The sequence below is a fragment of the Ahaetulla prasina genome, chromosome 1, assembly GCF_028640845.1.
Source record: "Ahaetulla prasina isolate Xishuangbanna chromosome 1, ASM2864084v1, whole genome shotgun sequence".
NCBI lineage: Eukaryota > Metazoa > Chordata > Lepidosauria > Squamata > Colubridae > Ahaetulla > Ahaetulla prasina.
Window position 1 is genome coordinate 106,386,897 of NC_080539.1, and position 26,159 is coordinate 106,413,055.

General features: G+C 33.7%; 1 protein-coding gene across 4 annotated transcripts in view; it reads right to left on the reverse strand.

Moving 5' to 3' along the window:
* ENPP3 (ectonucleotide pyrophosphatase/phosphodiesterase 3) overlaps positions 1–26,159 on the reverse strand; it is a 93,812-nt gene that overhangs the window by 40,752 nt on the left and 26,901 nt on the right. For all 4 annotated transcript variants that reach the window (XM_058171742.1, XM_058171733.1, XM_058171758.1 and 1 more), the window contains 3 exons: positions 22,033–22,130; positions 21,529–21,608; positions 17,300–17,419 (listed from right to left, as the gene is read on the reverse strand). In XM_058171742.1, the coding sequence (XP_058027725.1) occupies positions 17,300–17,419; positions 21,529–21,608; positions 22,033–22,130 (298 nt within the window). The remainder of the gene's footprint in view (positions 1–17,299; positions 17,420–21,528; positions 21,609–22,032; positions 22,131–26,159) is intronic.

Consider the following 26,159-nt stretch of genomic DNA (forward strand, 5'->3'; position numbering starts at 1 on the left):
CAGTTTAACCGGCGGCTTCAACCAATCAGCAACGTGCTTGTTTCCCGCCAAAATATTTAAAGATACATTACACTCCTTTCCTCCCAGAAAACACTTTACCACTATTTACATGCTATTTACATATTATTTTTCAACGTAATCACGCAAATAGACTGGGCGTCTCCTGACTCTTTCGGACCTGCGCAGTTCATTCCCTGGGAGTGGGTCGAGCTGACCGGAGGGGCTGTTTGCTCCTCTCAGCTCCTCCTCTAGGCCATCTGGCCCTGGATTATTTGCAGAGTCGTCCCTGCTGTTTTCTAATGGAACCTGTTGGCGTCGCTGGACCTCCGGGAACTCAGGTAAGTCCTGCGATTTTCCCGGGTTTGAGTCAGCTGTGGGTTCAAACATTGTATAGTCAGGGCCTGTTTCGTCTAACTCGGATTGTTCCGCTATTCGTTTCCTTATTTGATCTATGTGGCGCCTCCATACTCGGCCGTCCTTTAACTCCACCAAGTATGATTTTGGACCTGTTATGTTTAGGATTTTTCCTGCTACCCAGATCGGGCCTTCACCATAGTTGTGTGCCCACACTCGGTCGCCTATTTCCATCCCTCTTGTTTTTTCGAGTCCCCCCTTGTAACCCTCCGGTGTATAGTTTGGATTTAACCGGTCTAGTGGGCACCTGAGCTTTCGGCCCATTAATAATTCTGCTGGGCTTCTGCCGGTTGTGGCACAGGGGGTTCTGTGTTGGACGGCCAGGAAAACATCTATTTTTGTTTGCCAGTCGCCTGGCTTGAGTCTGGACAATGCCTCTTTTGCGCTCCGGACGAAACGCTCTGCAAGGCCATTCGTCGCAGGGTGGAAAGGCGCCGAGAGGGCATGCCGGATGCCCTCTTCTGCCAAGTACTCCTCAAACTGGGTTGCCGTGAATTGCGGGCCGTTATCGGATACCAATGTGTCGGGCAACCCATGGGTTACAAATAGGTGCCGTAGGACTGAGATCACGGCCTCGGCTGTCATGGATCTCATGAGAATGATTTCCAGCCATTTGGAGTAGGCATCGACTACTACCAGGAAGGTTTGGCCGTGGAAGGGGCCGGCAAAATCAATGTGGATTCTAGACCAGGGCCCTTGGGGTCTTTCCCATTCCCGAACCGGGGCCGTTGGGGGTAGTGGTCTGGACTCCTGGCAGGCCTGGCATTTCCCTACCCTTTCAGCAATTTCTGAGTCCATTAAGGGCCACCACACATAGCTTCTCGCTAGACCCTTCCCTTACGATCCCTGGGTGACCCTCGTGGAGGAGATCCAACACCCTTTTTCTCAATTTCTCTGGGATCACCACTCGATCCCCCCATAGCAGGCACCCCCCTTGAGCCGAAAGTTCCCCACGTTTCTTTACAAATTCTTTAAAACGCTCGCCCGGCGCAGCGGGCCACCCTCTTTGTACCCAACCAAGTACAGTTCTCAAAGTAATGTCCCGGTATGATGCCCGAGCCACCTCCTTAGACGTGACTGGGCCAGAGTCCAGAGAGTCAATTAACAGTATGGGCGTCCCCGGAGTGGGGTCCTCAATCGCCCCTGGTAGTGGGCATCTGCTTAATGCGTCCGCATGCCCCAACTCTTTTCCTGGCCGATGCTGCAGTTTGTAGGAGTAGGCGGCTAAAAAGATAGTCCATCGGGTCAATCGGGGCGAAAGTGCCACAGGCGTTGGGCGGTCGCCAGCCAGTAACCCTAACAGTGGTCTATGGTCTGTGACAATTTCAAAGTCTCTACCAAAAACGTATTCGTGAAACTTTTTACCCCTGACACTATAGCTAGAGCTTCCTTATCCAACTGACTATAGTTCCTCTCTGTCGAGGACATCGTTCTGGAGTAGAAGGCTATTGGGGCTTCTGTGCCATTTGGAAGCCTGTGGCTGAGCACAGCCCCACCCGTAAGGGGAAGCATCGCAAACTAATACCAATGGCATTGTGCTATGATACTGAATCAGTAAGCTATCGCTCGAGTAGGTTTTTACTGCTTGAAAGCCCTAGCTTCCGTCTTTCCCCAAGACCAAACAGTATTCTTTCCCAGTAACTTATGTAGCGGCTCGGCAACGGTTGCCTTATTTTTCAAAAAGACCGCGTAAAAGTTCACTAGACCCAGGAATGCCTGTAGCTCTGTTTTGTTTTTGGGTGCTGGAGCCTTTCTTATTGCCTTGACCTTGCTCTCAGTGGGGTGGATTCCTTCCTTGTCTATTCTGTAGCCCAAGAACTCTATGGATTCTACCCCTATGTGGCATTTGTTCACTTTAACCTTTAGACCGGCTGACCGGAAAATGCCCAGAACTTTTCCCAAACGTTCCCCCAATTCTTCTAAATTTTCGGCTGATACCAATACATCATCAAAATAGGGGACTACCCCCGGGAGCCCTTGCAGAAGTCGCTCCATTAAATTTTGAAATAGACCAGGTGCCACACTCACCCCAAACTGTAACCGGGTACACTTGAAAGCACCTCTGTGAGTCACAATTGTCTGGGCTTCGGCTGTGTTGGCGTCTACGGGCAGTTGTTGATAGGCTTGGGCCAAATCTAATTTGGCAAAAACGTGCCCTTGCCCCAGCGAGTGCAGCAAGTGTTGCACCACGGGGACCGGGTAAGCGCTTTTTTGCAAGGCTTTGTTTAACGTTGCCTTGTAGTCAGCGCAGATTCTAACTGACCCATCTGGTTTCACTGGGGTGACGATTGGCGTCTCCCACTTTGCATGATCGACTGGCACCAGTATCCCCTGACTGATGAGCTTGTCTATCTCCCTGTCAATCTTGGGTTTAAGGGCAAAAGGGACCCTCCTTGCTTTTAACCGTATGGGGGCTACCTGGGGGTCTAAATTGAAGGAAATAGGGGTCCCCTTGTACTTGCCCAGGCAGTCCTTGAAAACATCTTCGAATTCGCCATGAGTGTGTCTTTTAGGTTAAAGTCACTTCTGTAGATGCCAGTCCCTCCCATGCCCAATGCACGGAACCAGTCCAGTCCCAACAAACTTGGCAGGGTCCCCTTGACTATCGTGATGGGCAGGGTCTTCTTGTGTGGTCCGTACTCGGCGGACGGAGGTGGTCCCTCGAACAGGGATGCGATTCCCTTGGTAGTCGTGAATTCTTAGCCGCTGTGTTTGCAGTTTGCGTTTGGCGATTTTCGCAAAGCTTTTAAAAGTGTCCCAGGACATGATTGTGATTGCTGACCCTGTGTCCACTTCTAGTCGGCACGGCACTCCTTCGATTTTCGGTTTCGTGAAGATTTTCTTCTCGACGCGGGTTGTTGCACGGCCTATTATCACGGTCGTTCGATTTGAATTCGCGCCCTTTTTGTTTTGACCAATCGCGGGTCGCCTTGCCGATCCCACGCTCTGATTGGTTGGTTTGAATTTTCGGCGGGAAGGTTGGGGTGCTCGACAGACTTGAGCCAGGTGCCCCTTCTTCTCGCACCGCCGACATGTAGTGTCCTTGAACTTGCATCGTTGACGCTGGTGTTGCCCTCCGCAACTTCCGCATTCATCCCGGTCTTCTTTGCCCCTTCTCTCGGTGAGGCAAACTCCTTCCTCATCCTCGCCGTCTGATTCGGTCTGGATTTCTTCTTGTGGTCCGTACTCGACGCGGACGGAGGTGGTCCCTTGAACAGGGATGCGATTCCCTTGGTAGTCGTGAATTCTTAGCCGTTGTGTTTGCAGTTTGCGTTTGGCGATTTTCGGTAAAGCTTTCGCAAAAGTGTCCCAGGACATGATTGTGATTGCTGACCCTGTGTCCACTTCTAGTCGGCACGGCACTCCTTCGATTTTCGGTTTCGTGAAGATTTTCTTCTCGACGCGGGTTGTTGCACGGCCTATTATCACGGTCGTTCGATTTGAATTCGCGCCCTTTTTGTTTTGACCAATCGCGGGTCGCCTTGCCGATCCCACGCTCTGATTGGTTGGTTTGAATTTTCGGCGGGAAGGTTGGGGTGCTCGACAGACTTGAGCCAGGTGCCCCTTCTTCTCGCACCGCCGACATGTAGTGTCCTTGAACTTGCATCGTTGACGCTGGTGTTGCCCTCCGCAACTTCCGCATTCATCCCGGTCTTCTTTGCCCCTTCTCTCGGTGAGGCAAACTCCTTCCTCATCCTCGCCGTCTGATTCGGTCTGGATTTCTTCGTTGTGGACCGGGGTTGATTTGCCGCGCTGGCGTGAGTGGCTTTGTAGGGTTTCCGCCGCTTGGGTGGACATCTCATGAGCTCTGGCCGTCCAGAGCGTTTGCCAGCATTAGATTGCTTTTGATAGCAGCCGCCCGCAAACGAATGTCTCTGACCCCACGGATGAGTTGCTCTAACAGCTCCTCATCCAAGTCTCGGTACCCACAGTCCTTGGAGGCTTTTTCTCAGGCGGCCATGTAATCGCTGATGGATTCGCCCTCTTGCTGTCTCGCTCTCCAAATTCAAAACGCCGCATATTTGGACGGTGTTGGCGAAATGGTTCTTCAATAGATTTTGCAGAGTTTGCCACGATACCGATTGTACGGCGTTGGCTCTGCCAGGCTTCCGCGATGTCGATGACCTCGGGACCGCAGTGGCTCAGGAAATATGCCCTTTGCGGTTGTCTGGAACTCCTTGCAGTTCGTTTGCCTCGAGGAAGCTCTCAAACGGGTCATGTCGTTCCCCATTTCTCCCTGGATGGGTCAAACGGTGCGGGCGGAGTGTAGCTGGCCATCGCTGCGTTTCTGCCCTGAATTTGCTGGGTTCGGTTCTTTCGCGCGTTCAGCTCGTTCCTGGTGCTCTTAGCCTCGAGATCCCACCTTCGTCGCCAGTGTTAAGTTTGGGAAGTAACGAGGCTGGAGACCAGGGTAGTGACAACAGCTCTTTAATATATGGTGAACCCAGCAACCGGGCTGGGGAAAAACCTCTCCTTATATACAGTTTAACCGGCGGCTTCAACCAATCAGCAACGTGCTTGTTTCCCGCCAAAATATTTAAAGATACATTACAGATGGCATTCTCCTTTCTTGAACCAATGAAGTGTTAAAGCTGTGCTATGCTTTCATGAGCATCACAAAGTAGTGTGTGCATTTTTAATACAGCATGCAGCCTTTTTTTAGCAGTTCATGAAAGTATTGTGCAGCTTCAGAGGTTCAATTGCTCAAGGAAGGAGAATGCTGTCCGCCATTTTGAGTCAGATCACCAAAATATTTAAAGATACATTACAGATGGCATTCTCCTTTCTTGAACCAATGAAGTGTTAAAGCTGTGCTATGCTTTCATGAGCATCACAAAGTAGTGTGTGCATTTTTAATACAGCATGCAGCCTTTTTTTAGCAGTTCATGAAAGTATTGTGCAGCTTCAGAGGTTCAATTGCTCAAGGAAGGAGAATGCTGTCCGCCATTTTGAGTCAGATCATTTTTGCCTTCACTGAAGTTACATTAGTTATTTAAGACTGATCTTTGCAACAGTTGCAGCATCTCGACAGTCATATGTCCAAAATTTATTTATTTTATTTTTATTTATTTATTTGTCAATCATATATAAGATAACAGGTAAAAGTATAAACATAATTTGGATACATGAAAAGAGTAAGTAAAAAGGAATATTAGGTCAGGGACCTAATAGGGATGGTGAGAGATTGAATTCCAAGGAGTTCTTGAATTGGATTCTCTTTGCTGGAAGTCAGTTTTTCACATAACCTAGTTTTAAAATATAAAACTTATACTTTCAAACTTTACAAAGAACTTTGATTACAACTTTGATGCTGTTGTTGATCCTTGATATGCAGAAGTACAGGTATGGTAAACGTTTCCCATTTAAATGCAAATTCTGGTTAAAATCATTCTTAATCCAAGACTGCCTGTACTCACTCATCAGCAATTTTTAGAAACTAAATGTGCTTTACTATTGGCCAATCAAAACTGAACTGGATACAAGCCCTGAGGAAAAAATACATATTAGTGTAGATAAATGAGCTTTTAACATTTCTTCTGGGATCAAGGTTGACTCAGCCTTCCATCCTTCAAGGTGACTAAAATGAGGACCCAGATTGTTGGGGCAAATATGCACTGTGAAGTGGTATATAAATCTAAGTGCTATTGCTATTGCTATTGCTATTGCTATTGCTATTGCTTTGCTTTTGCTATTGCTATTGCTATTGCTATTGCTATTGCTATTGCTATTGCTATTGCTATTGCTATTGCTATTGCTATTGCTATTGCTATTGCTATTGCTATTGCTATTGCTATTGCTATTGCTATTGCTATTGCTATTGCTATTGCTATTGCTATTGCTATTGCTATTGCTATTGCTATTTCTTTTGCTATTGCTATTGCTGTTGCTATTGCTATTGCTATTGCTATTGCTATTGCTATTGCTATTGCTATTGCTATTGCTATTGCTATTGCTATTGCTATTGCTATTGCTATTGCTATTGCTATTGCTATTGCTATTGCTATTGCTATTGCTATTGCTATTGCTATTGCTATTTGTGCTAGAGGTATGAAACGAAACACAGCCAGGTCTATTATGAAGCGATGCAAGATTCAGAATCTTCATCTAACCTTCATTAGTTTATAACCTCCATTCAGTTCTATGCATCGCCTCTCAAAGAAAAACTAACAATGTGCTAAAGAAATTATATTTCAGTAGTGATGCCTTCACAAAATGATTGGATAATAATCATTAGGAAGAAAAAGAATAAAAATATACTCACCGTAAGTTTTTTAACAATTGCTTCAGAATCAACTGTTTGGAAGAAGAGAAATGTTATGCAGTATGTATAATGTATTACTTTCAAACATTAAACTATCAATTTGTCTTCTTCAAATATGGTGCATCAAATCCATGGTAGTTGTATTTTTACAGTATTAAGCCTTTTTAAAATATTTGTCCAATGGTATTTTCAATTGTTGGCTTTAGCTTCCATCTGAAAACCACATTTACAGTATTCAAATTTTAGCGATGAAATTTCTGGGATTCAAGCATCTTAAACTCCTGTGGGTGGCAGGTGACATTGCTCTAAGCAAGGAAGATGCCCTAGAATTGAACGTTCTACAAAGCCTCTCCCTTAAGTTCCACAGTTTTATAAAGTTGTGGTCCAAACTTACATTTAAAAAAGTCTTTTGGAACATTTTTTGATCGAATACGAGGTGCTGGACCTTCATACATAAAAAAATCAACTGGATTAAAATAATCGGCCATGTATTCCACCCGGTTACAGGATATTGCCTCCATGCCTAAAGAAAGGAGAAAAAAATGGTAGGTAATTGAACAAATATTGAATTCCCAAGGTTGACAAAGCTTTTTATTAAAAGAGTGAAGCATAAAGCAACGTTACCATGATCAGCCAGAAGGATAAGATTGACACAGTTATGCAGATTCCTTTGCTTTAGGCCTTCCATCAACATTCCCAGGATCCGATCTGCTATTAGTAAAGTCTTAATTATCTATGCCAAAGAGAAAAAGGGTAAGTGGCATCTTATCAATGGCGGGTTGCTCCCGGTTCAGTCCGGTTCTTGCGAATTGGTAGTAATGGTGGTGGGAAGTTCCGCCCACCCGCCCCAACATCATCACTGACAATCTGTGCATGCACACGCATGCTCCCATTGCAAACCGGTAGTAAAGGTAAGTGGAACCCACCCCTGCATCTTATCACACATGTTAAATCAAAGGTTGCAATCAGGTCTATCACAATAGGATAGGATAGGATAGGATAGGATAGGATAGGATAGGATAGGATAGGATAGGATAGGATAGGATAGGATAGGATAGGATAGGATAGGATAGGATAGAATAGAATAGAATAGAATAGAATAGAATAGAATAGAATAGAATAGAATAGAATAGAATAGAATAGAATAGAATAGAATAGAATAGAATAGAATAGAATAGAATAGAATAGAATAGAATAGAATAGAATAGAATAGAATAGAATAGAATAGAATAGAATAGAATAGAATAGAATAGAATAGAATAGAATAGAATAGAATAGAATAGAATAGAATAGAATAGAATAGAATAGAATAGAATAGAATAGAATAGAATAGAATAGAATAGAATAGAATAGAATAGAATAGAATAGAATAGAATAGAATAGAATAGAATAGAATAGAATAGAATAGAATAGAATAGAATAGAATAGAATAGAATAGAATAGAATAGAATAGAATAGAATAGAATAGAATAGAATAGAATAGAATAGAATAGAATAGAATAGAATAGAATAGAATAGAATAGAATAGAATAGAATAGAATAGAATAGAATAGAATAGAATAGAATAGAATAGAATAGAATAGAATAGAATAGAATAGAATAGAATAGAATAGAATAGAATAGAATAGAATAGAATAGAATAGAATAGAATAGAATAGAATAGAATAGAATAGAATAGAATAGAATAGAATAGAATAGAATAGAATAGAATAGAATAGAATAGAATAGAATAGAATAGAATAGAATAGAATAGAATAGAATAGAATAGAATAGAATAGAATAGAATAGAATAGAATAGAATAGAATAGAATAGAATAGAATAGAATAGAATAGAATAGAATAGAATAGAATAGAATAGAATAGAATAGAATAGAATAGAATAGAATAGAATAGAATAGAATAGAATAGAATAGAATAGAATAGAATAGAATAGAATAGAATAGAATAGAATAGAATAGAATAGAATAGAATAGAATAGAATAGAATAGAATAGAATAGAATAGAATAGAATAGAATAGAATAGAATAGAATAGAATAGAATAGAATAGAATAGAATAGAATAGAATAGAATAGAATAGAATAGAATAGAATAGAATAGAATAGAATAGAATAGAATAGAATAGAATAGAATAGAATAGAATAGAATAGAATAGAATAGAATAGAATAGAATAGAATAGAATAGAATAGAATAGAATAGAATAGAATAGAATAGAATAGAATAGAATAGAATAGAATAGAATAGAATAGAATAGAATAGAATAGAATAGAATAGAATAGAATAGAATAGAATAGAATAGAATAGAATAGAATAGAATAGAATAGAATAGAATAGAATAGAATAGAATAGAATAGAATAGAATAGAATAGAATAGAATAGAATAGAATAGAATAGAATAGAATAGAATAGAATAGAATAGAATAGAATAGAATAGAATAGAATAGAATAGAATAGAATAGAATAGAATAGAATAGAATAGAATAGAATAGAATAGAATAGAATAGAATAGAATAGAATAGAATAGAATAGAATAGAATAGAATAGAATAGAATAGAATAGAATAGAATAGAATAGAATAGAATAGAATAGAATAGAATAGAATAGAATAGAATAGAATAGAATAGAATAGAATAGAATAGAATAGAATAGAATAGAATAGAATAGAATAGAATAGAATAGAATAGAATAGAATAGAATAGAATAGAATAGAATAGAATAGAATAGAATAGAATAGAATAGAATAGAATAGAATAGAATAGAATAGAATAGAATAGAATAGAATAGAATAGAATAGAATAGAATAGAATAGAATAGAATAGAATAGAATAGAATAGAATAGAATAGAATAGAATAGAATAGAATAGAATAGAATAGAATAGAATAGAATAGAATAGAATAGAATAGAATAGAATAGAATAGAATAGAATAGAATAGAATAGAATAGAATAGAATAGAATAGAATAGAATAGAATAGAATAGAATAGAATAGAATAGAATAGAATAGAATAGAATAGAATAGAATAGAATAGAATAGAATAGAATAGAATAGAATAGAATAGAATAGAATAGAATAGAATAGAATAGAATAGAATAGAATAGAATAGAATAGAATAGAATAGAATAGAATAGAATAGAATAGAATAGAATAGAATAGAATAGAATAGAATAGAATAGAATAGAATAGAATAGAATAGAATAGAATAGAATAGAATAGAATAGAATAGAATAGAATAGAATAGAATAGAATAGAATAGAATAGAATAGAATAGAATAGAATAGAATAGAATAGAATAGAATAGAATAGAATAGAATAGAATAGAATAGAATAGAATAGAATAGAATAGAATAGAATAGAATAGAATAGAATAGAATAGAATAGAATAGAATAGAATAGAATAGAATAGAATAGAATAGAATAGAATAGAATAGAATAGAATAGAATAGAATAGAATAGAATAGAATAGAATAGAATAGAATAGAATAGAATAGAATAGAATAGAATAGAATAGAATAGAATAGAATAGAATAGAATAGAATAGAATAGAATAGAATAGAATAGAATAGAATAGAATAGAATAGAATAGAATAGAATAGAATAGAATAGAATAGAATAGAATAGAATAGAATAGAATAGAATAGAATAGAATAGAATAGAATAGAATAGAATAGAATAGAATAGAATAGAATAGAATAGAATAGAATAGAATAGAATAGAATAGAATAGAATAGAATAGAATAGAATAGAATAGAATAGAATAGAATAGAATAGAATAGAATAGAATAGAATAGAATAGAATAGAATAGAATAGAATAGAATAGAATAGAATAGAATAGAATAGAATAGAATAGAATAGAATAGAATAGAATAGAATAGAATAGAATAGAATAGAATAGAATAGAATAGAATAGAATAGAATAGAATAGAATAGAATAGAATAGAATAGAATAGAATAGAATAGAATAGAATAGAATAGAATAGAATAGAATAGAATAGAATAGAATAGAATAGAATAGAATAGAATAGAATAGAATAGAATAGAATAGAATAGAATAGAATAGAATAGAATAGAATAGAATAGAATAGAATAGAATAGAATAGAATAGAATAGAATAGAATAGAATAGAATAGAATAGAATAGAATAGAATAGAATAGAATAGAATAGAATAGAATAGAATAGAATAGAATAGAATAGAATAGAATAGAATAGAATAGAATAGAATAGAATAGAATAGAATAGAATAGAATAGAATAGAATAGAATAGAATAGAATAGAATAGAATAGAATAGAATAGAATAGAATAGAATAGAATAGAATAGAATAGAATAGAATAGAATAGAATAGAATAGAATAGAATAGAATAGAATAGAATAGAATAGAATAGAATAGAATAGAATAGAATAGAATAGAATAGAATAGAATAGAATAGAATAGAATAGAATAGAATAGAATAGAATAGAATAGAATAGAATAGAATAGAATAGAATAGAATAGAATAGAATAGAATAGAATAGAATAGAATAGAATAGAATAGAATAGAATAGAATAGAATAGAATAGAATAGAATAGAATAGAATAGAATAGAATAGAATAGAATAGAATAGAATAGAATAGAATAGAATAGAATAGAATAGAATAGAATAGAATAGAATAGAATAGAATAGAATAGAATAGAATAGAATAGAATAGAATAGAATAGAATAGAATAGAATAGAATAGAATAGAATAGAATAGAATAGAATAGAATAGAATAGAATAGAATAGAATAGAATAGAATAGAATAGAATAGAATAGAATAGAATAGAATAGAATAGAATAGAATAGAATAGAATAGAATAGAATAGAATAGAATAGAATAGAATAGAATAGAATAGAATAGAATAGAATAGAATAGAATAGAATAGAATAGAATAGAATAGAATAGAATAGAATAGAATAGAATAGAATAGAATAGAATAGAATAGAATAGAATAGAATAGAATAGAATAGAATAGAATAGAATAGAATAGAATAGAATAGAATAGAATAGAATAGAATAGAATAGAATAGAATAGAATAGAATAGAATAGAATAGAATAGAATAGAATAGAATAGAATAGAATAGAATAGAATAGAATAGAATAGAATAGAATAGAATAGAATAGAATAGAATAGAATAGAATAGAATAGAATAGAATAGAATAGAATAGAATAGAATAGAATAGAATAGAATAGAATAGAATAGAATAGAATAGAATAGAATAGAATAGAATAGAATAGAATAGAATAGAATAGAATAGAATAGAATAGAATAGAATAGAATAGAATAGAATAGAATAGAATAGAATAGAATAGAATAGAATAGAATAGAATAGAATAGAATAGAATAGAATAGAATAGAATAGAATAGAATAGAATAGAATAGAATAGAATAGAATAGAATAGAATAGAATAGAATAGAATAGAATAGAATAGAATAGAATAGAATAGAATAGAATAGAATAGAATAGAATAGAATAGAATAGAATAGAATAGAATAGAATAGAATAGAATAGAATAGAATAGAATAGAATAGAATAGAATAGAATAGAATAGAATAGAATAGAATAGAATAGAATAGAATAGAATAGAATAGAATAGAATAGAATAGAATAGAATAGAATAGAATAGAATAGAATAGAATAGAATAGAATAGAATAGAATAGAATAGAATAGAATAGAATAGAATAGAATAGAATAGAATAGAATAGAATAGAATAGAATAGAATAGAATAGAATAGAATAGAATAGAATAGAATAGAATAGAATAGAATAGAATAGAATAGAATAGAATAGAATAGAATAGAATAGAATAGAATAGAATAGAATAGAATAGAATAGAATAGAATAGAATAGAATAGAATAGAATAGAATAGAATAGAATAGAATAGAATAGAATAGAATAGAATAGAATAGAATAGAATAGAATAGAATAGAATAGAATAGAATAGAATAGAATAGAATAGAATAGAATAGAATAGAATAGAATAGAATAGAATAGAATAGAATAGAATAGAATAGAATAGAATAGAATAGAATAGAATAGAATAGAATAGAATAGAATAGAATAGAATAGAATAGAATAGAATAGAATAGAATAGAATAGAATAGAATAGAATAGAATAGAATAGAATAGAATAGAATAGAATAGAATAGAATAGAATAGAATAGAATAGAATAGAATAGAATAGAATAGAATAGAATAGAATAGAATAGAATAGAATAGAATAGAATAGAATAGAATAGAATAGAATAGAATAGAATAGAATAGAATAGAATAGAATAGAATAGAATAGAATAGAATAGAATAGAATAGAATAGAATAGAATAGAATAGAATAGAATAGAATAGAATAGAATAGAATAGAATAGAATAGAATAGAATAGAATAGAATAGAATAGAATAGAATAGAATAGAATAGAATAGAATAGAATAGAATAGAATAGAATAGAATAGAATAGAATAGAATAGAATAGAATAGAATAGAATAGAATAGAATAGAATAGAATAGAATAGAATAGAATAGAATAGAATAGAATAGAATAGAATAGAATAGAATAGAATAGAATAGAATAGAATAGAATAGAATAGAATAGAATAGAATAGAATAGAATAGAATAGAATAGAATAGAATAGAATAGAATAGAATAGAATAGAATAGAATAGAATAGAATAGAATAGAATAGAATAGAATAGAATAGAATAGAATAGAATAGAATAGAATAGAATAGAATAGAATAGAATAGAATAGAATAGAATAGAATAGAATAGAATAGAATAGAATAGAATAGAATAGAATAGAATAGAATAGAATAGAATAGAATAGAATAGAATAGAATAGAATAGAATAGAATAGAATAGAATAGAATAGAATAGAATAGAATAGAATAGAATAGAATAGAATAGAATAGAATAGAATAGAATAGAATAGAATAGAATAGAATAGAATAGAATAGAATAGAATAGAATAGAATAGAATAGAATAGAATAGAATAGAATAGAATAGAATAGAATAGAATAGAATAGAATAGAATAGAATAGAATAGAATAGAATAGAATAGAATAGAATAGAATAGAATAGAATAGAATAGAATAGAATAGAATAGAATAGAATAGAATAGAATAGAATAGAATAGAATAGAATAGAATAGAATAGAATAGAATAGAATAGAATAGAATAGAATAGAATAGAATAGAATAGAATAGAATAGAATAGAATAGAATAGAATAGAATAGAATAGAATAGAATAGAATAGAATAGAATAGAATAGAATAGAATAGAATAGAATAGAATAGAATAGAATAGAATAGAATAGAATAGAATAGAATAGAATAGAATAGAATAGAATAGAATAGAATAGAATAGAATAGAATAGAATAGAATAGAATAGAATAGAATAGAATAGAATAGAATAGAATAGAATAGAATAGAATAGAATAGAATAGAATAGAATAGAATAGAATAGAATAGAATAGAATAGAATAGAATAGAATAGAATAGAATAGAATAGAATAGAATAGAATAGAATAGAATAGAATAGAATAGAATAGAATAGAATAGAATAGAATAGAATAGAATAGAATAGAATAGAATAGAATAGAATAGAATAGAATAGAATAGAATAGAATAGAATAGAATAGAATAGAATAGAATAGAATAGAATAGAATAGAATAGAATAGAATAGAATAGAATAGAATAGAATAGAATAGAATAGAATAGAATAGAATAGAATAGAATAGAATAGAATAGAATAGAATAGAATAGAATAGAATAGAATAGAATAGAATAGAATAGAATAGAATAGAATAGAATAGAATAGAATAGAATAGAATAGAATAGAATAGAATAGAATAGAATAGAATAGAATAGAATAGAATAGAATAGAATAGAATAGAATAGAATAGAATAGAATAGAATAGAATAGAATAGAATAGAATAGAATAGAATAGAATAGAATAGAATAGAATAGAATAGAATAGAATAGAATAGAATAGAATAGAATAGAATAGAATAGAATAGAATAGAATAGAATAGAATAGAATAGAATAGAATAGAATAGAATAGAATAGAATAGAATAGAATAGAATAGAATAGAATAGAATAGAATAGAATAGAATAGAATAGAATAGAATAGAATAGAATAGAATAGAATAGAATAGAATAGAATAGAATAGAATAGAATAGAATAGAATAGAATAGAATAGAATAGAATAGAATAGAATAGAATAGAATAGAATAGAATAGAATAGAATAGAATAGAATAGAATAGAATAGAATAGAATAGAATAGAATAGAATAGAATAGAATAGAATAGAATAGAATAGAATAGAATAGAATAGAATAGAATAGAATAGAATAGAATAGAATAGAATAGAATAGAATAGAATAGAATAGAATAGAATAGAATAGAATAGAATAGAATAGAATAGAATAGAATAGAATAGAATAGAATAGAATAGAATAGAATAGAATAGAATAGAATAGAATAGAATAGAATAGAATAGAATAGAATAGAATAGAATAGAATAGAATAGAATAGAATAGAATAGAATAGAATAGAATAGAATAGAATAGAATAGAATAGAATAGAATAGAATAGAATAGAATAGAATAGAATAGAATAGAATAGAATAGAATAGAATAGAATAGAATAGAATAGAATAGAATAGAATAGAATAGAATAGAATAGAATAGAATAGAATAGAATAGAATAGAATAGAATAGAATAGAATAGAATAGAATAGAATAGAATAGAATAGAATAGAATAGAATAGAATAGAATAGAATAGAATAGAATAGAATAGAATAGAATAGAATAGAATAGAATAGAATAGAATAGAATAGAATAGAATAGAATAGAATAGAATAGAATAGAATAGAATAGAATAGAATAGAATAGAATAGAATAGAATAGAATAGAATAGAATAGAATAGAATAGAATAGAATAGAATAGAATAGAATAGAATAGAATAGAATAGAATAGAATAGAATAGAATAGAATAGAATAGAATAGAATAGAATAGAATAGAATAGAATAGAATAGAATAGAATAGAATAGAATAGAATAGAATAGAATAGAATAGAATAGAATAGAATAGAATAGAATAGAATAGAATAGAATAGAATAGAATAGAATAGAATAGAATAGAATAGAATAGAATAGAATAGAATAGAATAGAATAGAATAGAATAGAATAGAATAGAATAGAATAGAATAGAATAGAATAGAATAGAATAGAATAGAATAGAATAGAATAGAATAGAATAGAATAGAATAGAATAGAATAGAATAGAATAGAATAGAATAGAATAGAATAGAATAGAATAGAATAGAATAGAATAGAATAGAATAGAATAGAATAGAATAGAATAGAATAGAATAGAATAGAATAGAATAGAATAGAATAGAATAGAATAGAATAGAATAGAATAGAATAGAATAGAATAGAATAGAATAGAATAGAATAGAATAGAATAGAATAGAATAGAATAGAATAGAATAGAATAGAATAGAATAGAATAGAATAGAATAGAATAGAATAGAATAGAATAGAATAGAATAGAATAGAATAGAATAGAATAGAATAGAATAGAATAGAATAGAATAGAATAGAATAGAATAGAATAGAATAGAATAGAATAGAATAGAATAGAATAGAATAGAATAGAATAGAATAGAATAGAATAGAATAGAATAGAATAGAATAGAATAGAATAGAATAGAATAGAATAGAATAGAATAGAATAGAATAGAATAGAATAGAATAGAATAGAATAGAATAGAATAGAATAGAATAGAATAGAATAGAATAGAATAGAATAGAATAGAATAGAATAGAATAGAATAGAATAGAATAGAATAGAATAGAATAGAATAGAATAGAATAGAATAGAATAGAATAGAATAGAATAGAATAGAATAGAATAGAATAGAATAGAATAGAATAGAATAGAATAGAATAGAATAGAATAGAATAGAATAGAATAGAATAGAATAGAATAGAATAGAATAGAATAGAATAGAATAGAATAGAATAGAATAGAATAGAATAGAATAGAATAGAATAGAATAGAATAGAATAGAATAGAATAGAATAGAATAGAATAGAATAGAATAGAATAGAATAGAATAGAATAGAATAGAATAGAATAGAATAGAATAGAATAGAATAGAATAGAATAGAATAGAATAGAATAGAATAGAATAGAATAGAATAGAATAGAATAGAATAGAATAGAATAGAATAGAATAGAATAGAATAGAATAGAATAGAATAGAATAGAATAGAATAGAATAGAATAGAATATTCTTAATCCAAGACTGCCTGTACTCACTCATCAGCAATTTTTAGAAACTAAATGTGCTTTACTATTGGCCAATCAAAACTGAATTCTATAAAGCCACGTTGATTTTTTTTACACAGAGACCTTCCCTATTTCCGTTTCCCTACTAAGGAACTACAACATCTTCATAGCATCACCCTGCTGCCTTGAAGTTATATATGAAGTCTGCTTGCATTACTGTTATTTCAATACAGCAATAGAATTTGCTATTGGAAAATCAAGTATAGCTACACCAAGGAACAGAACTAAAGGTACATACAGGTTGTCCACCCCACCAGGCAGGATTTCTCACGTTACTTCCAGAAAGTGAGAAGTTCTGATTTAAATGTACATCATACATGTTATTGTCAATGATGCCATGGGTTTCTGGATACAAGCCCTGAGGAAAAAAAAATACATATTAGTGTAGATAAATGAGCTTTTTAACATTTCTTCTGGGATCAAGGTTGACTCAGCCTTCCATCCTTCCAAGGTGACTAAAATGAGGACCCAGATTGTTGGGGGCAAATATGCACTGTGAAGTGGTATATAAGTCTAAGTGCTATTGCTATTGCTATTTGTGCTATTGGAGTGCACTGCTGAAATGATATAGGTTTTCCTGCTTGAGCTGGGGGTTGGATGAAGACTTCCAAGATTCTTTCCAACTCTGTTATTCTATTCTACTTTTGCTAGACATCAAGAGTAGAAATACTTCAGTTTTGCAGAATTTAACTGTCTTCTAAAAGACATATACCTCATGCAAACATTATATAAAATGATGATATTCTAATTATATTCAGAAGAAGTGCAGTGTGTGCAAATGACACAGTCTTTTTGCATCCTCCTCCATATTCAGCAGGCAACTGGTCATGCTGGAGAAGTTCCTCCATTCGTAAAAGTTTTTCCACATAATTAAAAATCCCAACCTTCCTTAATCACAAATGCTCTGTGAAAGCAATCCAACAATGAAATGAATACAGGTAATCCTCGACAGACAACTGTTCGAAGTTACAATGATTACTTATGATTGAATTTTACAACCCATGTGGCATCTCCGTAGTCATGTGTTCAAAATTTGAATGCTTGGCAACTGGTATGTACTTACAAAGGTTGCAGTGTCACATTTACCCTGAAATTAGGGACTGTGGTGTGAAATGAATAGGCACTAAATTTTGTTTTTGTTTACAATTATATTGTGAGAAAAGCAGCAATTGCTGTTAGGCAGTCTATATCTAAGATCCTTTGCCCTGATATTAATCTTGCTTGATCTTGCTTTTGTAGTCCAAGTATGGTGGTCTTGGCTTACATAAGAAGGCATCCCTGGAAAAGCCATAATGACTCAGTTTCTTTTGGATAGTTTTTCAAGATTTGAAATGGTCTACCAGCATAAATGGGTCAGTCTATATTACTATACAACTATCTGACTAGGACTGTAGTATAGTTTTAGCCAGTAGGTAAAAAATATCTTCTGGATATTGGAGATTGGATTCAAGTTTATCGACTCCAGCTTCCCAAAGCACTTCTTCCCAGAAAATGCTTCTCAAAAATTTTGTTTGAATCCTTTCTAAGTTAATCATGTTGTTATATGTTCCCAGTTGAGCCCCACGTAGCAGTAATGCTCAGGCTTTAGCTGCAAACAACTTAATTGCAAGAAGGTTAAACTGTGATCCTCTGGAAAAATAATGGTTGAATACCTGGTGCAGATATCTGTGCATTGTGAGAGAAAGAAGTTTAAAAAATTATTCCTAAATATTTAAAGCTCTTAATCCGCTCAATGAATTGCTCACCTAAGTTCCAGCATCTCTTTGGCATTTGGCAAAAGCGAGAATCCTGGAATAATTTATTACTGGTTCCTTCTCTGTACAATAATGCTGGATTGATCTCAAGGCTCTTTTAAGACTAACAGAAGTCAGTACTGATGCCAATGATACTGTATGCATCAACAGCATGCAATAATAAATTGATCTGTCTATGGGCTAATTTAGGAGGATGAAAGGTAAAGTTACTTAAGTGAGGAACTGATGAATGAATATAGTAATTGGATAAAACTGGAACCAATATACATCCCTGTAATTCCCCTCTTTACTGGTATTTCCTTTATAACTTGTCCTTGATTGCTATACCTGATCTTCAGTTTGGTATTCTTATATATTTTAATGAGCAGCAAAAGTAGACATTTGACTATGGGGTATTTTTTTTTTATTGATGCCACCATTTACATATGGATAACATGTAGAAAGTGGACCTAAAGTCAATAAATATTGCATAAAGGGACTGTTTAGATTTATCAATAAACTTATGAAACTAGGCATTGCAGCACCATAGCATGGTCTAATTTTGATTGATCTGTTCTAAACCCTGCCTGTTTGTCTATTAGAATGTCTTCAGATTCAATCCAGTAAATTAATTTATTCTGTAAATATTTAGCACGCATTTTGTAGATCTGATTAAACAATCTATTGCTGGGAAGCTAGCACCGAGAAGATCCACCATTCCAAATTATTTTATTACTTCATATGTAATAAGATTTAAACCTGGCAATTTTCCTGGTCTAAGCTGTTTAATTACATTTCTGTTTTCTGAACATGAGACTAGGCCAAAATGAGAGCTCACACCAATCCAAAATCTCCACTTAACTATATAAGGTAACAAATGATCCTCCCATGTATTGGCTGGCATATGCAACAAAGCCCTATAATTATTTTTAAATAGAGATGGGCTTATCAATATTCAAAAGGTGGCAGAATTTTTTTGCACTGGGAGCCACTATCAAGCTAGCATACCCATATAACTCTCCTTTTTTTTTTTTGACAAATCAATTTTTTACACAGTTTTTTCAATTTCACTAATTTCAAGGATGGAGCAAGAACCAGGATTCTAGTTGTATAGTTTAAAATTGTGATTTATAAAGTTCCAAGCTTTATGGCATTTATAGTCAAATCAACCATGTCATGTTCTTGGGTCATGCCTAACTGTAACAAGTTAAAGGACAGTCATAGTGATTAAAGTTTGGTTAAGTTATTGAAACTAGCTAATCATCTAACTTACCGTTCCTTACTGCTGAATAAAGAGACTTGCCTGGTTCCTTCTAACAAAGTTAGTGATTATTGACACTTGCTGGTTATGCAATTAGCAATAGAAGCTACTACAGAAGATAATATTATTACTGTGGGTAGTTTCCATTTTAATCTGTATGTCTAGATAGAATTTACAGCAAGCTCCGTATAACTAGCAAAAATATAACTTGCTGTTTATTTATTAAACATTAACAAAGTTCAAAAACAGTTACTGTCTATTAACCCCTCAATACCATGTTCTATTTCATGCCCACGGGTACACCATAATCCAAAGTTATTGCAGAACCCACTATACTAACAGTGAATTTAGTTCTCAGAATGCTAGCATTTAAGCTAAAGAGCATTGTCCACAATCCACCAAAAGGAGGTATGAATCCATCTTGAGAAGCACATCTTTTGGAGGGGTGGAAAAATGTGGTAAGGAGACTAGAAAGCTAGCAGAGAAGTGGAAACAGGTTTATTAGAGAAGATAATACCTGGTTGACATTCAAAATTAGGCCATACCAAACTGAAACATTAGATTTTATTGTGTCAGCTTTATTTGCTTTCTGCTAATTTGTTTGTATTAGTACATTTGCATGGCACTGATATCTTTCTTCCTCTTTACTATCACTTTGTAACTGTGGATCTAATATATATTTAGTAAAAAGTCAGTGTTTGTTAATTTAGTGAGTATTCCAAATGCCCAGAATGCTCATATCTCATTCATTTTAAAAAATTATTAATTTAAAATTTAATAATTATAAATTGCAAATTACCTGCAGAAAAAAGCAATTTTCTGCATATAATGTAAAATTATATTTTCAAGCGTGCTTCTGAGTCTTAACTAGAATTCCGGAGCATACTTACAAAACACTAATGATTTATGACCAACATTTAGATTAAATGTAGGCCTACTTGGCTTGAGCAACGGGGGAAAAAAAGTAATTGCTAATTATACAAAGAATCTTGAGAGCTAGAAAGAGGTTGTGAGAAACAATAACACATGTTTATATTTCAGCAAATTGATGTTTTGTGAATGACTATAAGCCATAGTAGTAGATATTTTTTGAAAGTGATCATAATATTATCTCAAAATTCAAAATGGGGGCCTCTCCCAATGGTCGTCTCTGTGTTCAACTTCAGAAAGGATTACAAGAGGTATCTTTTCCCGGACTACACAAATGCACTTCAGGAGCATCCCATTCTTGTTTCCCATAAAAAGAACTTAAAAGTCACTCTGACCACCAATTTTTTACAGATGGAATTTAGAGAAATGAAGAAAAAAAGCTTGTCATTTCAACTGGTTCTTCTTTCTGCTTTTGTTTTTGCTTTGGGTGTTTGAGGAAACTTTTATATTGTTTAATTTCTTATCATTGAAGGACAGGAAGAAATTCATATAATAGCAATAGCAAATAAAATGTACATGGTAAATGACCAAGCAAATACTTACTGTAACAATAGTGTAGTGGTTTACAAAGGTTTTGGTTGGATAAACAGCTCTCAAGTATTTGGCATGAGTCCCACAAGTTTCTACAATCAAATAAGATATATAAAATGAGAAACACCCATGTTTATATCGACGGATTTTTCACATCTCTCCCGCCCTCCATCCTTACTTTAGTCAAAACACTTCAGTCCAATTGGAAAAAGACAAGAAATTTTAGCACAAACTTGTGTGGTTTTTTTCCTGGAGACATCCCCCCACCCCCCGAATATCAATAAGCAGAAACAGTCCTTAAACAAAGAATGTTAGATATGGGCATGAGGATGAAATAAGCCAACTTCCATTCAGTATAATTATAGGTAATCAATTCAACTGCTCTAGGAAGGGAAGGAATGATTGGATAGAGTATGTTATGCAGGATGCTCCATCCTGTGAAAGTTTGTTGCATCTTTCAAGTTGCAGAAAGTTATCTTTCATTATAAATCTTCTTAAAACAGTGAGCTTACTTACTAAGCTTATTAATATTGGGCATTAAAGTATCCCAGGATTCCAAATATTCAGATCTAAATCCATCCATTGAAAAAACAATAAGTGGGGATTGATCAAACCTAGAAGAAATCACAACATACATAATTTACTTTGTGTTAGCAGCATTATAGCAATTATTTGCTAAAAAGAAACATTATTTCCAAAAATAGTGTATACATTTCAGTCTGGGGTATTTGTGTGAAGTGTCAAAGTGTGCAAGTTGAGGGTCATCATGATTCATCAGCATAATGACAGACACCCTATTCCTTTAGGATATTTGTCATCCTGTAGATTTTCACACACACATACTCACACACACACACAGACAGACACAAACAGACACCTTAGGATTTCCTTGATTTCAGGAGTACAATGTTTTGATATAGGATGTAAAAGAATTTAGAGTAATGATGAATTTCATTGGAAGCCAATCTGAACATTCCACTACAACTGGAATAAACATTAGATCAAGCTATGTTCTGTCTCATTTCTTTTAATTTCCTGGGAGGAAAATGTGCCTGGAAAAAAAAAGATACAATGCTAAAAGTTAGACAGTCCAACAAAACTATGAAAGCAAACAAAAAGAAAGAAGAAAGCCTGAGGACAGGTTACACTGTAAACAGGTGGAATAAAAATATTCAATTTGTAATGGTTTTAGAATTAGCTACAATGCTCTTTTATATAGTGACCAGACTGTCCTGCTTTTGGCAGGACAGTCCTGCTTTTTAATAATTTGTCCCGCGTCCCGCTGCAATTCCAAAAAGTCCCGATTTTTTTTTTGTTTCACTCCCATTCTGAAAATGGGAGGCGGCAACGCAAGAAGAGAAGGGGGAGTGGCAGAGAAGGGGGTGCAAGAGGGAGGAGAGACGCCGCTTGACTTCACCCGAGAGGAAGAGAAGAGCGGAGAAGAGAGCCGAGGAGAGCCGAGCCTGCCTGGAAGAGCGGAGAAGCAGCAGCCGGTCTTCCTCCTTCAGGCAGGTGGCAAGACTCAGTGCGCATGCGCAGCCCACCCCCACCCCCGTCAATGGTGTCCCGCTTTGCCATCGCTGAAATCTGGTCACTTTACTCTTTTAACAATCCGTCTAATCAAAAATGGTAATCAGGTTTATAGCTTTGCAGAAGTCTAGTGATCAAGGTTCAGTTTCCTGTGCATTCTGACAACTTGGTAGAGTCCAAAGTTTACAAAAAATATGCTGAATATGGAAGAGTAGGTGAACAATTAGGTGGCAATTTTGAATTATTACTGGTGATGAGCCAGTAATAAAACTCATGCATACGTAATAATAAAGAGAATTTGGGAGTGGTACAACAAGTAAAAGTGAAAATTTGCTGCAAAAGATCTTTTTATACTCAGTCTTCCCCAATTTGAATTAAACTTCGTCTGCACTGTGAAAGTTAAAGTTCAACATTTCTGAAGAGCACAAGCGTGAGAATCAGTTAGGGCAATTATTTACCCTTCACTATATAATTTATGTCCTTATTATGTCACAAGTTATTTATCCATTTAAAAATTATCAACACAGTTTAGAAAGTGTGACCACTGCCCTGCAATCACAGTAATAAGGCCAATAATGCATTTATATAGCCATATGTTCAACTGAAATCTCCTCAATCTTACAGAAATTCAAATATGTCTTTGTGTCCGGAGTCTATTGGTTTATCATTAAAGTCAAATCTTACCGGAAGAAGCATATGTTATTAAAATTCAGTAACAGTTTCTTGGCAGCTGATTTACATCTCAATATTTAGCTTGAAACTCATTTAAGATTCAAACTAAATTTTGCATGCAAATGAATATGGTACTTTAGACAGAAAGGTTTAAAATAGATAACAGAAGAATGGCTCAAGGTGCTGGTTTTTTTCTGTAATTCTCTCTACCGAAGGTGTTTGTCCTTCCAGAAGAATCAAAACGAATCTTTGCAATGCTATTTAAAAAGACAGTGTGCCCTGTGCTAAACTTTTTAGGAATGTTAAGCCAGAACACGGTGGAAAGATGCAACCACTGTACCATTCTTGCTTTTTGTTTTGTAGTTTTTTTACTAGCTTTGTTAATACTTTAGTATTTTTGTTTTTATGGTTTTAATTGTAAGCCACCCAGAATCACTTTGTAGAGTGAGATGGGCTGTATATAAATTTAATAAGTAAATAATAAATAAATAAAAATTAAATAAATAAATGCAATCCTTACAAACTTGAATCGTATATAATATTTGAGAAGGAACACATGGGATCTATGCTCAGAGTGAGGGTAGCAGGCTGATTCATCTCTCTTATAATATTACAAACATTATATAATGGGCAGTCTAAGAGTGCTTTCTCATCTCTTCATATTATGGGCAATGCTGTCCAACTGGGAGTGGAACTCACAATTGGGTTTTTATATAAAGGGCATTTTTGTCAAGTCTGTCAATACCATGGCTTAGGACCGGGGTATTTGCGAGACCGCCTTCTGCCACCGATTGCCTCCCAACGACCTGTGCACTCCCACAGAGCGGGCCTCCTCAGGGTGCCGTCGACCAAACAATGTAGGTTGGCGGCCCCCAGTGGGAGGGCCTTCTCTGTGGCGGCACCAGCCCTATGGAACAAGTTACCTCCAGGGTTACACCAACTCCCTACCTCCGGGCCTTCAAACGTGAACTGAAGACTTTATTATTTCACCGAGCGGGACTAAGACATATTTTAGCGAAATTTTAATGGGTTTTAATCGGTCTTTGACCGTTTTAGTGATTCGGCCAGTAAATATTTGCTTTTAATTGTTTTTAAATATTGTTATTTATTATATTTATATTGTATTGGTCTGTGTATTTTAATATTGGCTGTAAACCGCCCTGAGTCCTTCAGGAGATGGTGCGGTATAGAAATGTAATTATAAATAAATAATAAATAAATACCAATACAAGGGTAACAGTACAGCGCTAAGCTTAGATCAAGAAGTTCCCAACTGAACTTCTGAAATGATTAAGCTGACTTTCAGACTACGCTGTTTTCCCTACTTCCCCTCCCCGCCCAGTGGTGAAATCCAATTTTTTTTAACTACCGGTTCTTTGGGCGTGGCTTGGTGGGCATGGTGTGGCTTGGTGGCTGTGGCTTGGTGGGCATGGCAGGGGAAGGATACTGCAAAATCACCATTCCCTCCCCACTCTGGGGCCAGCAAGAGGTGGTATTTGCTGGTTCTCCGAACTGCTCAAAATTTCTGCTACCGGTTCTCCAGAACCTGTCAGAGTCTGCTGGATTTCACCCCTGCCCTTCCCCCAAAAGTAAAAGGGAGAAGATGATAATAGTCCTTAATTTCCCTCAGACAACTCCAACCAGGCAGAAAGGCATGAAGGATGATTCAAGCAGGTCACTAGCCTTAAGTCCTTGTGTAGCTTCAAGAGGCACTACCCTGACACATCCCCCACCCCCAATTAAATTTCATGAAACTTTATCTGGTCATTCCCAAAGGAAGGCAACCAGTCTGAGGAGATTTTTGTAATATAGGTAGAATACAATAAACTTGCTGATTTTGAACCTTTCACGAGTGGATCTGGCTACTTGCGCCTGATATGCAAGCAAGGTATATATGTTCTGAACATAGCTGTTTCAGTTTTGATATGATGCATTAACATCAGTCTCATGCATTTGTACTAAACGAGGAAAGACGAGGAGAGATTCTGGCAATTTACCAGAACATGCAAAGGAAAACACTGAAGGTGTGGTCAATTGTTCCAGTTTTGATATGACAAGGATATAACAAGGATTGTTTTAAAGGAAGGAAAGCCAAGAGACATAATTTCCCAGAACACATACAAAGGGAAGCATTAAAGGTTGGATCAACCCAAAGCAAACTGGGGAAAATGAAAGCACACAGCAAAAGAGTGTTCACAATATAGCACAGAACAAGACAGAGGTTAAAGAGCACTCAAATTTCAGGCTAGCTTCTCGTGGCCTCCTACCTCAGTGCAAATTATAGCAGGAGGAAAGTCAATGTGTATATGCCTTGACCTCTGTCTGCTTCCCTGTGAGCCAGAAGCTGCACAGTGAGAATGCTGATTCAAGTGGAAGCCAAGACAGGGGTAGTTTTTATGACAATAGATGAGCAGTGGAGAGGTGGGAGTGAGAGTATCATT